Source organism: Choloepus didactylus, chromosome 18 (assembly GCF_015220235.1).
Source record: "Choloepus didactylus isolate mChoDid1 chromosome 18, mChoDid1.pri, whole genome shotgun sequence".
In the NCBI taxonomy this organism is placed as follows: Eukaryota; Metazoa; Chordata; class Mammalia; order Pilosa; family Megalonychidae; genus Choloepus; species Choloepus didactylus.
Genome location: NC_051324.1, coordinates 28712200 through 28725770, shown reverse-complemented (window position 1 = coordinate 28725770; position 13571 = coordinate 28712200). Strand labels below are relative to the sequence as shown.

The 13571-nt window shown below is 36.7% G+C and overlaps 1 protein-coding gene across 2 annotated transcripts in view; it reads left to right on the top strand.

Moving 5' to 3' along the window:
• Positions 1 to 13571, top strand: part of MYO1D (myosin ID) — a 371081-nt gene that overhangs the window by 83749 nt on the left and 273761 nt on the right. For both annotated transcript variants that reach the window (XM_037810313.1, XM_037810314.1), the window contains exons 2-4: positions 8313 to 8521; positions 10199 to 10292; positions 12323 to 12488. In XM_037810313.1, coding sequence (XP_037666241.1) covers positions 8313 to 8521; positions 10199 to 10292; positions 12323 to 12488 — 469 coding nt within the window. The remainder of the gene's footprint in view (positions 1 to 8312; positions 8522 to 10198; positions 10293 to 12322; positions 12489 to 13571) is intronic.

Genomic DNA, 13571 nt, shown 5'->3' with positions numbered 1-13571 from the left:
TATGCCACACCAGTGATGCTGTGTCCTTCCTACTGTGTCCTATAAGGAGGCGTGTTATGTCAGTTTGATCCAAAATTGGTGATATTAACTTTAATCACTTGGTTTAGGTGTTCACCACATTTCTCCACTGTGAGGTTATTATTTTTCCCTTTGTAATAAATAAGGAACTAGTGCGGTAGGATACTTTGAGGCTGTGTAACTATCTGTTCCTTACCCCACTTTCAAGTATTAGTTTTAGCATCCACTGTTAACTCAGTCATTCCTTCTGTATTTAATTTGCTTTCTACTTGAAAGAAGAGCTTTTCTTTCTTTTTCTTTCTTTCTTTCTTTCTTTCTTTCTTTCTTTCTTTCTTTCTTTTCTTTTCTTTTCTTTCTTATTTATATCTGTATGGACTCGTAGATTCTTATTTTATTCAATGGATTATAGTTTGTTAAAATATTATTTTAAGGCTCATACAGTCCCAGATTTAGCCAGTGAGAGGCTATTCAGGCTGGCTTCTGTGTCCTTTTGATGTGTCCCTGTCATTCTTTAAGTGCTTTCTTACTTTCTGGCTCTACAAGATATCTTGGGTTCCTCTTGTACTTTTCCTGCCCCATTCCTGAAAACTGCATTTCTCCAAGTTAAGAAGAATGGTGTTTACAAGCTGACATCTGAACATCCTTGTTTCTTAGCTGTCTCAGCCAACAGAGCTAGGAAATGTAGGTGTATACACATGCATACATCTCTCTCTCTTCACGCCTTCTTTCCCCATCCCCCATATACCTTGAGTGTGAGCCGGTAACTCCACTTTCAGTCCAACCCCACATACTTTGTTACTTGATTCCCCAAAACTGAAAAACCTGTCTCAGGGGCTGAATTTTTGAGGCGGAGAAAAGACTTATAGGAGTAGGAACCCTTTAATTATATTTTTCTGGAATAAAAATTGCGGTTTGTTTCTTGTTTATGTGAAATTGCTCTCTGATGGGGAAAAAAAGACTGTTATCTGTCAGGACATGGGACTATGACCCGATCTTATAAAAGCATCTTGCTGTGTTTATCTCTCTCTCCCCACCAACTTCCATTTTTAAAAGTTATAAGGGTCACTGGAAGAAAAGGTGATTTAAGGTTTTTAATATTTGCTTCTATATGGAGAATAGGTTGTAAAGAAAGGTATGAGAAGCCCAATCAGGATGTGATATAGTGAAGATACTTCTGATTTCATATTTTTGCTGCCATTATGCACTATCAAAACTTTTGTTCTGTCGGTGATAATTTGTATCTTATTATTGATTTGATTTGCATTTTTAAATTGTGAGATTGAAACATATTTTCATAGAATTTATTTTGGTGTAATTGATGATCTATCATTTATTGACATTTATTATTGTTATATTTATTTACTGCTTTGAAATGCCATGTGTAACATATGCTAAAGTCTTCAGGAACATGGATTATGTGGTCTCTATCTTCCACGTCTATAGTTTTTTCTTTCTACTTGATTTTAACTTTGTTTTTCCATTTCCCTTTGCTTAATTTTCTCTGCCTTTTCTTCTTTCTCCTTGTCTGTTTCCAGCAGTGTCCACTCCCATTTTTATGCCTGCTTATGTGACTTTCATTTCTTTGGTATTTTGTTTCTTATCCATTTTTTCCTTAAGCTTTTCAAGCTTCTTATTTCCTTTTTTAAAAAATGACTTTTAAAATGATTTCTCTATATTAATAATGTCTTCTTTAATCTCTTGTTTCAGAGGGCTGTATATTCTTTACATTCTTTGCTTTCATGCAAAAATATTTTTCCATAATTTTTCTACTTCATGACATACTTTCCATTTTTGGTGGGTATTCTCAATCTGCCTTTTGTCCATTGTGTTCCTTGACTACTTTTTTCTTCTAGCATATTATCATGCACCACATTCTGATTCACTTCTGATTATTGTCACCTTTGAACAGGTGTGGTTCATTCTGTGTTAGCTGTTCAAAGTGTGTGTGGAAGGGCCAGTAGACCACCACACTGGAGATCTGTTCTCTCTAAATCTTTTCTCGCCAACATTCCGCCTTGAATTTGCAAGAAGTTTGCCTTACTAGTAAGGAAGCTCCATGTGTATGTCCTGAGACTTCTGGAGGGCAATTTAGCATTACTTCTTTTTATTTATCAAAATACTCTGCTGCCAAGCAATTGCACCAACATTTTCCCTTTCACCTTACCACTCTAACAGCCCAGTTTTTGTAAAAATATAATTTGTACTAATTTCATTTAGCCCCACCTTTCACCTACTCAGAGGTGTCAAATGGGACCACATTCTGAATTTGGCAAAAGGTTGCTGGTTCAACCACTCAGGAACTGCAACTTACTTTTGGAGAACTCTTGTTCCAAAGCCTGAAATTTGCGGTAATGTATGTATGTTCACTGTTAGGAATCTTCCTCTACTAGGTTTAGTTTTCATGGCATTGGTAATCTTCGGAAATGGTTCAGAGTTGTGGCTAGTCTGTTGTTTCATAATAGATGATGTTTTCTCTTCTGTTTTGGGGTTTGGTTGGTGGTTGTTCTTATTGTTGATTTTTCAGAGGGTAGAATAGGGCCAAGATATTATTACTCTAGCCTTCTTAAATGGTAGTCCCTTGAATGAATTTGAATTTGAAGTCAATCCTGGACCCTACCCTAGAGAGCTTGAATGTTTAGACATCAGTAGAAGAGTAGGAGACAGCAAAGGAGACTGAGAAGAAAAGCCAGAGAAGTAGAAGGAAAACCTGCAGCATGGGGCCTCACAGAAGCTCGGAGAAGGGGGTATGGAGGTAATGAAAATGAAAGTCAGTGTCGAATGCTGCTGAGAAGCTAGATGCGATGAGGAAAGAAAATTAACCAATGAATTTAGCAATTTCATTGGGAACGAACTTTGGGAAGTTTTACCAAGATTTACTGAAGTGCAGGAGTGGAACCCAGATTGGAGTTGGTTGAGAACTATTTAGAAGCAAAAAAAAAAAAAAAAAAAAAAAGTGGCAGCAACATGTATGGATGAACACCTCTCCCAAGAAATATGGAAGTTCACAGCAACTTATATCTCATTTGCATTGAAAAGTGGAGGAAAACAGGACAAATCAATGAGATTAAGCAGTACCTGTTCAGAAAGTGTATGTTCCTCATGAAATAAATGAGTAATATTTATTCAGGAATACAGATTTTATTAAATACATGGTGAATCATTCACAGAGAATTTCCTCCTGATTATAATTGATTCTTTCCATTTCAAGAAGTCAGCTAAGGATAACCCCAAATTCTCTTAGTGAGTAAACCAACAGAAGCCTCAAGAGTACATTTTGAAATCTCATGATCTGAAAGTTTCTTTTTCTCTTCTTCACAGCTCAAAGTCAAATGTATTTTCATCCCTCATGTTTAATCAGTTTTCAAATTTTGTTCCATTTCTCTTTGAACTAACTCTAATGTCCCTTTCCCTCCTTTCTATAGCCACACCCCTCATTAAGGGCCTTTCTTGATCTCTTTAGCTAGAAAAGTCTTCACTGGTTCCTTGTTTCCATTCACATCAAGTTTAAACTTCTTTAGCCTGACTTGCAAAGCCTGCCTCATCATATCAAATCTTGCTCCATCCTACTTTTCCAGCTGTTCCCTGACATTCCCTAACACAGCTTTTTGCCCTGGTTCAGCCAACCACCTTCCTATTCTTCTCATCTTTCCACATGGTTCTGCCTTCCTTTTTACACTCATGTGAGTCCACAGTTAGCACTTCATTATCTTTGGTATCATTTCACAGGTGTTGAACCTGTCACTCTCCACCCCACCCCTGTCTTACACCTCTCTATAGTATGTGCATGTAGCTGCCAAAGGAGCTGCTTACCTTTTGACTTCCTATTGTAGGTGCTTTTTTTTTTTTAAATTCAGTTTTATTGAGATATATTAACATACCATGCAGTCATCCATGGTGTACAATCAACTGTTCACAGTACCATCATATAGCTGTGCTTTCATCACCCCAGTCTATTTTTGAACATTTTCCTTACACCAGAAAGAATCAGAATAAGAATAAAAAATAAAAAAGAACACCCAAACCAAACCCCCCCCATCCCACCCTATTTTTCATTTAGATTTTGTCCCCATTTTTCTACTCATCCATCCATACACTGGATAAAGGGAGTGTGATCCACAAGGTTTTCACAATCACACTGTCACCCCTTATAAGCTACATTGTTTTACAATTGTCTTCAAGAGTCAAGGCTACTGGGTTGGAGTTTGGTAGTTTCAGGTATTTACTTCTAGCTATTCCAATACATTAAAACCTAAGAGGTGTTCTGTATATAGTGCATAAGAATGTCCACCAGAGTGACCTCTCAACTCCATTTGAAATCTCTCAGCCACTGAAGCTTCATTTTGTTTCATTTTGCATCCCCCTTTTGGTCAAGAAGGTGTTCTCAATCCCATGATGCCGGGTCCAGATTAATCCCGGGAGTCACATCCTGTGTTGCCAGGGAAATTTACACCCCTGGGAGTCAGGTCCCATGTAGCGGGGAGAGCAGCAAGATCACCTGCCAAGGTGGCTTAGTTAGAGAGAGAGGGCCACATCTGAGCAACAAAGAGGCACTCAGGGGGAGACTCTTGGGCACAATTATAAGTAGGTTAAGCCTCTCCTTGTAGCAACAAGCTTCATAGGGGCAAGCCCCAAGACAGAAGGCTCAGCTCATCAAGCGTCAGTCCCCAATGTTTGTGAGAACATCAGCAACAATCCAGGTGAGGAAGCCCAACATGTAGGTGCTCTTTAATATAAGCGACATACAAATGAATGAGGCAACGTTTTTTAAGAAAGAACTGTTTTGGAATTCGTGCACAAAGGGCTATTGTACTTCAAAATCATTATCTTTATATCTTCTCCATTTCTAGCCATAAATTCAAAAATTTTAGAACCTTTTTGTTTCATTCAGAAGCCTACAAAGGTATCTGGCCCCTTCCGTAAATATTTTTGAACTTCTTAAAGACATTTAAGTTTTTAAAAGTCAATTGCTATTAGACTGTTTTAACCATTTAGGAAGTTCTTAAGGAAAAAAATTCTGAACAGAGCAGAGATCCTAACACAGGTGTTGGAGATGAGTATCAAGAATGGCTTCAAAGAGGATCCGGTGCTTCGGCTTTTTAAGGAGTGAGAATCTGCATTCCAGTCAAGCAAGGGCAGAAGACTAAGACACTGGGGAAAAGGTGTGCTAAGCGGAGTGAATGCCAGGGGCAAAACCATGAGTGTGTGAGAGAGCACGTGTGTGTGTGTGTGTGTGTGTGTGTTTTGGGGGCGAGGGGTGTAGCTCATAGTTATAGAGCAGTCAAGTAAAGAGAAATGAGAAGTCAGAACACAGGAGTTCTTGTATGCCCTGCTATGGAGTTTGTCTATTAACTCTTTAGGGTTCCTCATCGAAAGAGGGGATTGTGGTGATAGTCTTTCATTTTGTACCTATCATACTATATTGTTATTTATTTAGATATTTACCTGTTCTTTATTCCTTTGTTAATTCTAAGGGTCAGGTCCAGTGTCTGACATAAAGTAGATTTTAAATAGATATTTGAAGAATGAATTCTAAAAGTTTGCCATAAAAGGTTCGCACACGGAAGTCACAGAGCCACCTTCCTTGGTTCTCTTGTAAGAGGTGGTATTGCCACATTTGTCATCTAGGATAATTACTGTAGTTCTTCCTGGAGGCAAACCAGGAAGGTGACTTCATTACCTTGGTGTTTACTTCATATCCTAAGGCTTTCCAAGGCAAATTTTTTGGAATCTTGGATTAGTGTTAAATTATATTCTGGCTCCATCTAGTGGTGTTATTAAAGATTTAGCCAAGTTGGAAGTTTCATATTTGGTAACCAAACTTGAGATCAGCTTCTAATGTTCAGTAAATTGCTGAAGCAATATTGTTGAACCTTTGCCACTATCCAAGTTAGTAGTTATTCATTTTATTATTTTATATATGTATTTTAATTGTTTTACAAACATGATACCTAGAGAATTTGATAAGCAAAATGTTTTATTTGAAATAGAATATCAGAGAGGAATGATGTATTAGTGACTCTAGACACTAACCAGTAAGAAAGAAAGCACATGATGGGACAGCCCTGGAATCTTAGAGTGGGTGGGGAATGTTGTTTTAACCTCATAAGTTATTTGCTGTTTCCCTTAGTCAGTCACAGAGCTCCAGGCTTGTGAGGTAATGTTTTTTTTCTGGCATCTTCTTGCTCCTTTTCTTTTTTTTTTTAGTTTGGAGAGTTTTTTTTTTTAAAGAACATAAAAATCTTGGCCTTTTAGTTCTTATCTTTGAAGATATCTTTTGAACATCTCCTGCAAATATGCAAGTTAAGCCAGAAAGGCTTAGGTGGTAAATCTTAGCTTTTTGGTTTTTTTGTGGGTCTTTGAAAATAACTTAAACATTTTGCTTGTAGCGCGTAGTTGACTGACAGCTGAGGGAGGGAGCAGGATGATGATCATTGAATTCATTCCTTATGTAGGTATTGCTTTGATTGAAGTAACAATGTTAATAAAATAAAAGCATTTATTAAAAATCTTCATGCATAATATAACTGGAAGGATAATATTAATTGCCATTTTTTCTAGTACTTTCTCAGTGCCAGGGGTTTAGAAGGGTATAATTGTCACCATTTTATGGATGAAGGTGCTGAAACACATGGGGGTTGAGTAGCTTTCAGAAGGTCTCACTGCTATTAAGCTTGCAGCATGAGCATTCAGACCCAGCTCCAAAGTCAGTGCTTTGACTTGCCCTATCAACTTTCTCGCTAACAATATGGAAGATGCATAGGAAAAGCACATTAGAAAAATAAACAGAAAACTTTAAAGGGGTTAATAACTCCTGTTTAAATACAGACTAAGTACTTGATAAAAATCTCGGTATTAATTTATTGTTGACATTATCAGCATCTATTTGTTTCCACTCCTGATTATAGCAGACAGCCTTCATTCCAGCTTAAAGGAAGTTTAAGGTTCTTGTCTTTTGGTCCCTGTTTCCCCTGCACCACTGGCTGGACAGCAGACATGCTTGGGAACATGGCAGCTGTCCAGGAACCAGGATTTTGGCCCCCGTCTTGGCCCTAAGTGCATTCTGTACCTGGAGTTGCAGTATGTGTCCATCCATGCCTCTCTGCTGACCACTCCTTGTGTAGAAACATACATTTGGGTTTCTGCCTAGCCCTGCTTCACATGTTTATATGTAGGGGTTACTGTGTAAATAGTAGCTATGTGTGGATTTAAAAATTTTATATTTAAATTTTTTCTTTATAAATATATATACACATGATTTTTCAGAAATACAGTCATATCATATGTGCTGGAATTTTTTACTCTTTTTCTTTTCCCTTTATTCCTGTGACCCTCCTCCCAACCACCCATATATCACCTTCCTCCTCATTTCCCTCCATCCACATCATTTGACTTTATTTATAACAATTATTTGTTGTTTATGTGTAATTTGTATTATACAAAACATAGCGTGTATTCGTCCCTATTTTTCCATGTTTGTGTAATCATTTATAAAATATATCTGTATACCTGTATACATGAAAGCACATATATTGGGTGGGGTTTTAGCTTTTGTTTTAAGGGGAAATAATGGGGTCATACTTTAAAAAAATGCACATACCTTTCTGTCAGCTAGCCTACTCCTGGGAATCTATCCCTCAGAAATAAAAGCCCTGGTTTATAAGATTGTGTGTCAAGAATGTTTTTTGCAGTATTGTTCATAGAAGCAGGAAGGAAAGGGATTGATTGAATAAATATGATATATCTACACCATGGAATATTAGGCAGTCATTTTTTAAATGAATTTGATCTATAACAGAAGCATCACCTCTTCAGTTCTTCCTGATTTGGATTTGTACTGTTTTATTCCTTTACTGACATTTCAGTGGGGGTTCAAGAAGGAGAGGAAATAAATGTATGTGGACAATCTTCTTTATAATCAAAAATCTGGCTAAGTAGATATCAAGACCTCCTTTAACTCCTATTTCTTTACCTTCTAAGGGTCCTAGATTGTCTTACACTGTCCCCCCTCCCCCTACTTCTAACTCTTCTCTGTTTTGGAAACAGGAAATCCCCAGCTTCCCACCTGTTATATCCTTCCTTCTTTCCTGGCTTTTAACCTGTGCTGATCTTTTCTCCCAACAGCATCTGGAGGGGTACAGCCTCAAGCATTGACTTAAACTCAGAGCCAATAAATGTCAGCTCAGAAATTGTTCCTAGGGTATTTGAATATGCTTAGAAATAAGAGAATCACAGGAAAGAAATAGCATTTCTGTATTACCACAGCTAGTTTTTCCTTTGCTTTTGCTTCTATACAGATTTGAAAAAGGGCGCATCTACACTTTCATTGGAGAAGTTGTTGTTTCTGTGAATCCTTACAAGTCAATGAACATCTACGGGAGAGACACAATTGAGCAGTATAAAGGACGTGAGCTGTATGAGAGACCACCTCATCTCTTTGCTATTGCTGATGCTGCTTATAAGGCTATGAAGAGGCGATCAAAAGACACCTGTATTGTGATATCAGGTATGTGAAGGGGCCCCCGGTGCTCCTGAGGTCAGAATATACTTAACTTACTTCATACTCAAGAATCCAAACAATTGATTAAATCTTTTTTTTTTTTTTTTTTTTTTTCAGTTAGGAACTTAAGCAATCTGGTAGGAGAAAAATGCAATGAACATTAAATACCAGATTATTTATATCATTTCTGATCACCTTCTAGTGTTGGTTCATTTACAAATATATATCGCACTTGGATGGATTTCTGGGCAATTTCGTAGACAGAGCTGACATGGAAAATGCTTCCTCCCAACTAAAACACGTGGAAGGACAAAATAAAGAATAACAAACTATTTTAACTAGTAATAGGATGGAACCAAGAACATGAAATACTGTAGTGCCAAAAATGAATGAACTCAAAGTCAGATTTGTGAGTGGGAGCTAGAGTCAAGGGGTATACAGAGGCATCAGGGCCAGAAACAGGCTTTCAGAGCTGGCGACTGGAGTTCTAAACCTTGCTAAACCGAGACACATGCCTGGAGCCCATGTACCCAAGAACAGACCTGAACAATTTATGTAAAGTTGAGCTCTTCAAGGAATCTCATGTAGTGAAATGGGGACAAGAAAAATTCCACCCACTGTCCCAAATGGCCTACCCCAAACTGTGGGAATTTCCTTTGGTGCTAATAATATCTCACATGTGCATTAGTCATCCATACTTTTGAAAACACTTTTATGATCATTATCCCATTTTCATTATCAAAACAACTTCTGAGTGGTAAGCAGAACAGTTGTTTTCCTACTTTGTAGACGAGAAAGTCAGTGGTCAGAGATTTAAGTAACTTAGTGTTGTAGATAAAAAACTCTATTCTAGGATTACATTTTGTTTAAAAAAAATAAAAGCAATATTGCCTGGTTGTTAGAAACAAAAAGCAAACAATTACATAAGTGTATAAAGTAAAAGTAAAAGATCTCTTCCCCTTGAGTACCTCACTTCCCCCAAAATTCCAGCAGTAGCTGCTGTTATAGTTTAGTGTATATCCTTTTATATATTTTCTTCGCATATGCAAATACATATAGCTACACGTATATGTAATTATCTTAAAAATATATAGTTATGTTGTAGAATTATACCTACTGCTATTAATTTGTTTTTCCATTTAACAATATATAGTGGACATCTTTACATTAGAGTACCTATAGAACTAGTGTGTTCTTTTTAGCAATTGTGTAGTATTCCACTGAATAGTTGAGTCATCATTTATTTACCCAACCCCCTGTTGATAGGCATATTATTTCTAAGTTTTAGCTATAACAAACAGCATAGTCTACAGAAATACTCTAAAATATTTAGAGTTGATGATAATTTGCTTATATTAGTATTTTTTAGTTTCTGCCAAGTACTAAGGAATTCATTTATCACATTTTATCTCTGGATTTTTTTACTAAGTAAATCTTAATTTGTACTCTAGTTATTATTTTACAGTGCAAAGGTTTTATTTCCTTCAATATATTCCAATCTATTATAATCAATACCATAGCAAGATAGGATAAAATAACTGGAGAAAGCCAAGATGAACCAGTGCAACAGAAGGGATTTTTAAATGAATAAATAACATCAAAATTTTAAATTATTCTATTAGAAATCAGTTTGTTCTTGGTTTAAATTATAATGTTAAGCCCTGCATGATTTCTCCTCCCCAGGGGAAAGTGGAGCTGGTAAAACGGAAGCCAGTAAGTACATTATGCAATACATTGCTGCCATCACCAACCCCAGTCAGAGAGCGGAGGTCGAAAGGTAAGAGCAGTCGAAAGTGAGCAGAAATTATGACCAGCGCTTCATTTTCTTTTTAGGCATGACTAGGCCTAAATTCTGGTGTAGATTTTCTTTGGTTCTCTTGTTGCATACTGTCTCTGTACTTTTACTTATATCAATATATCTATTTCTGTATTTGTTTTTAATAGAAAAATATTTCTGTGGTAAGCTTTGCATAATTATAAAAACAATCAAACAACACACAAACACACACACAAAAAACCAGTTACCCTGAAACTAGTGAAAGTGTCCCCATTCTAGCTTGTAACTGTGCTGTAAACTGGCCAGCAAAGATGCTGCAGTCTACACGGGCGGGCTTATTGTTCAGGCTCTTGCAGGTTCCGTGCTCTTTCTACCACAACAGTGTTTTTTTAAAACTGTTCTGAGGAGCCTTAGGGTCCTTGAGAGTGGAGGGAAGCTCTGGGAGGCAGATCCATGCCTTCCCAGCGTTGTTACAGCCTCTAATAATGGGAGTTCTACATAAGATTTCATTTTAAAAGGGTTTTGTGCCGCTCCGTGCACTGCCACAATGAGTAATGAAGCTGGTCTGGGGCCCAGACCATATCACAATCTTTAATTTTATAAATAGAATGCAAACAGTACTGGATTGGTATGAAAGAATGTGAATTTAGACAAGACTACTCCATGTAATTTTCTCCTTGTCATCATAATTGGGTTGGATTGCCAGGTCAATAGAGACATTTTTCTTAATTGTGACATATCTACACTTTTAACTGTGACCTATCCACTCTTCTGATTCTGACTTTGCTATCTGATTTAACAAGGACAAGGATATCAGTACGTTTTCTTAATTTCCTTAGGAGCCTCAGGAGAGTAACAAGCTGAGAACTGAATTAATTTTATTTCTAAATCCAATTAGTATAGTAGAGTATAAGGCAAGACATGTGTGAGTTTATTAGTCTTTCAAAAGCAGATCTTACCATAATTTCATAGACGGTTTCCTTTATTTGCCATATGTTGTCCTCCTTTCACATAAGCAATTTTCTCCCACATTTTAAAAATATGTCTTCATCTCTGAGGAGATAAGGTTGTAGGACACTTGCAGTAGTGGTGGGAGGAACAGTGGATCTGCTACATCAAGCTATTTTACCAGCCAAAGTTATTTCTTACGGTATGCTTATATGAAAGGAGTTGTATCAGTGAAATAAAAATAAGGACATAAGGACTAGCATGCAATTAAAATGTATAAAATTGGGAGAGGCTGCTTTGTAGAAAGTTAATATTCTTTGTGTAAAGTAATGAATTAAATAACTGGCACAAAGGAAAGATTCCATTCAGCTTCTGATTAAGATAATGAGCAATTTCTAAACTGACTAGTAAAAACCAAATTTATGGTATATAACTAAGTGAAATAAAATCATTTTACTATTCTAGGCTTTATAGGCAAGCACTTTAAAAAAATGTATCATTTTCTGTCTCACCCATTCTTTTTCCTTTTCTTTTCAAAACTGATCCTTTAAAATTTTTCTTTGTGTAAATCAAAACATATTCATTTAAGAAACAAAAATTATAGAATTATGTTGAAGGTGAAAGTCCCCTGAAATCCCAACCTGCCTACCCCAGCAACCTTCTAATTAGGTAATAAGAGTGAGGTGCACTGTTCCCTGCAGTTACGAAGAGATGTGCACACACTCACAGACACATGCACATTTTCTCAAACATACGCACACACACAAGGATCCTGCCATACACATTTTGTGACCTAACTTTTTCATTCATTAATATATCCTGGACGTCTTCCCATGCCAGACCACAGTAATGTACTTCATTCTTTGTAGCACCTTCCATTAGTTTGAGAAACAAAAATTATTTTTATCTGTTCCTGTTGCAGGAGGACATTTAGGTTATTTGTAAGTTTTTGATATTGCAAACAATGCTGCAGTCAGCATCTTTGTATAATATGTGCATGAGTTTTAACTAAATCGAGTTTTTTTTAAAAAGGCCTCATTTCTAAAACTTTTGATACTGACTTTCATTTATCTTTGTTAAAGAGTGAAGAATATGTTGCTTAAGTCCAACTGTGTCTTAGAAGCTTTTGGAAATGCCAAAACCAACCGTAATGACAACTCAAGCAGATTTGGGAAATACATGGATATCAACTTTGATTTTAAGGGGGACCCTATTGGTGGACACATCAACAACTACTTATTGGAGAAGGTAAAATGTGCTTCATTTTTGGGTTATATATGCTAAATGTTGAAAAAATACCTAATTGTGTCTACAGAATTTCTTTCATTGCTTCAAAGTATCTTTCAATCCTATTTTTCCTCCCTTCCTGTGTGTTATCTTATTGACACTGGCAGTATCATATTAGAAATGTTATGTATTTTGTAGATAAATACTTAATTGTATACTGGTATGGCGGTGGTATATGAGCATATGCCAAATTCTGGGTTAGGTTTAACCAAAAACCAATCTAAAACTAATCAGTTCCAATCTTTTTTACACATCACCATCTCCCATTTTTTTTTTAATTTTAATTGATTTAAAATCTCTTTTTCTTCTAGTTTCTCTTTGTTTATTGCTTACTTATATTAATATAGATGTGGTCTTTTTTTTTTTTTTTCTTTTTTTATCTTCATTTTATTGAGATATATTCACATACCACGGAGTCATACAAAACAAATCGCACTTTCGATTGTTCACAGTACCATTACATAGTTGTACATTCATCACCTAAATCAATCCCTGACACCTTCATTAGCACACACACAAAAATAACAAGAATAATAATTAGAGTGAAAAAGAACAATTGAAGTAAAAAAGAACACTGGGTACCTTTGTCTGTTTGTTTCCTTCCCCTATTTTTCTACTCATCCATCCATAAACTAGACAAAGGGGAGTGTGGTCCTTATGGCTTTCCCAATCCCATTGTCACCCCTCATAAGCTACATTTTTATACAACTGTCTTCAAGATTCATGGGTTCTGGGTTGTAGTTTGATAGTTTCCGGTATCCACCACCAGCTACCCCAATTCTTTAGAACCTAAAAAGGATTGTCTAAAGTGTGCATAAGAGTGCCCACCAGAGTGACCTCTCGGCTCCTTTTGGAATCTCTCTGCTACTGAAGCTTATTTCATTTCCTTTCACATCCCCCTTTTGGTCAACAAGATGTTCTCCGTCCCACGATGCCAGGTCTGCATTCCTCCCCGGGAGTCATATTCCATGTTGCCAGGGAGATTCACTCCCCTGGGTGTCTGATCCCACGTAGCGGGGAGGGCAGTGATTTCACCTTTCAAGT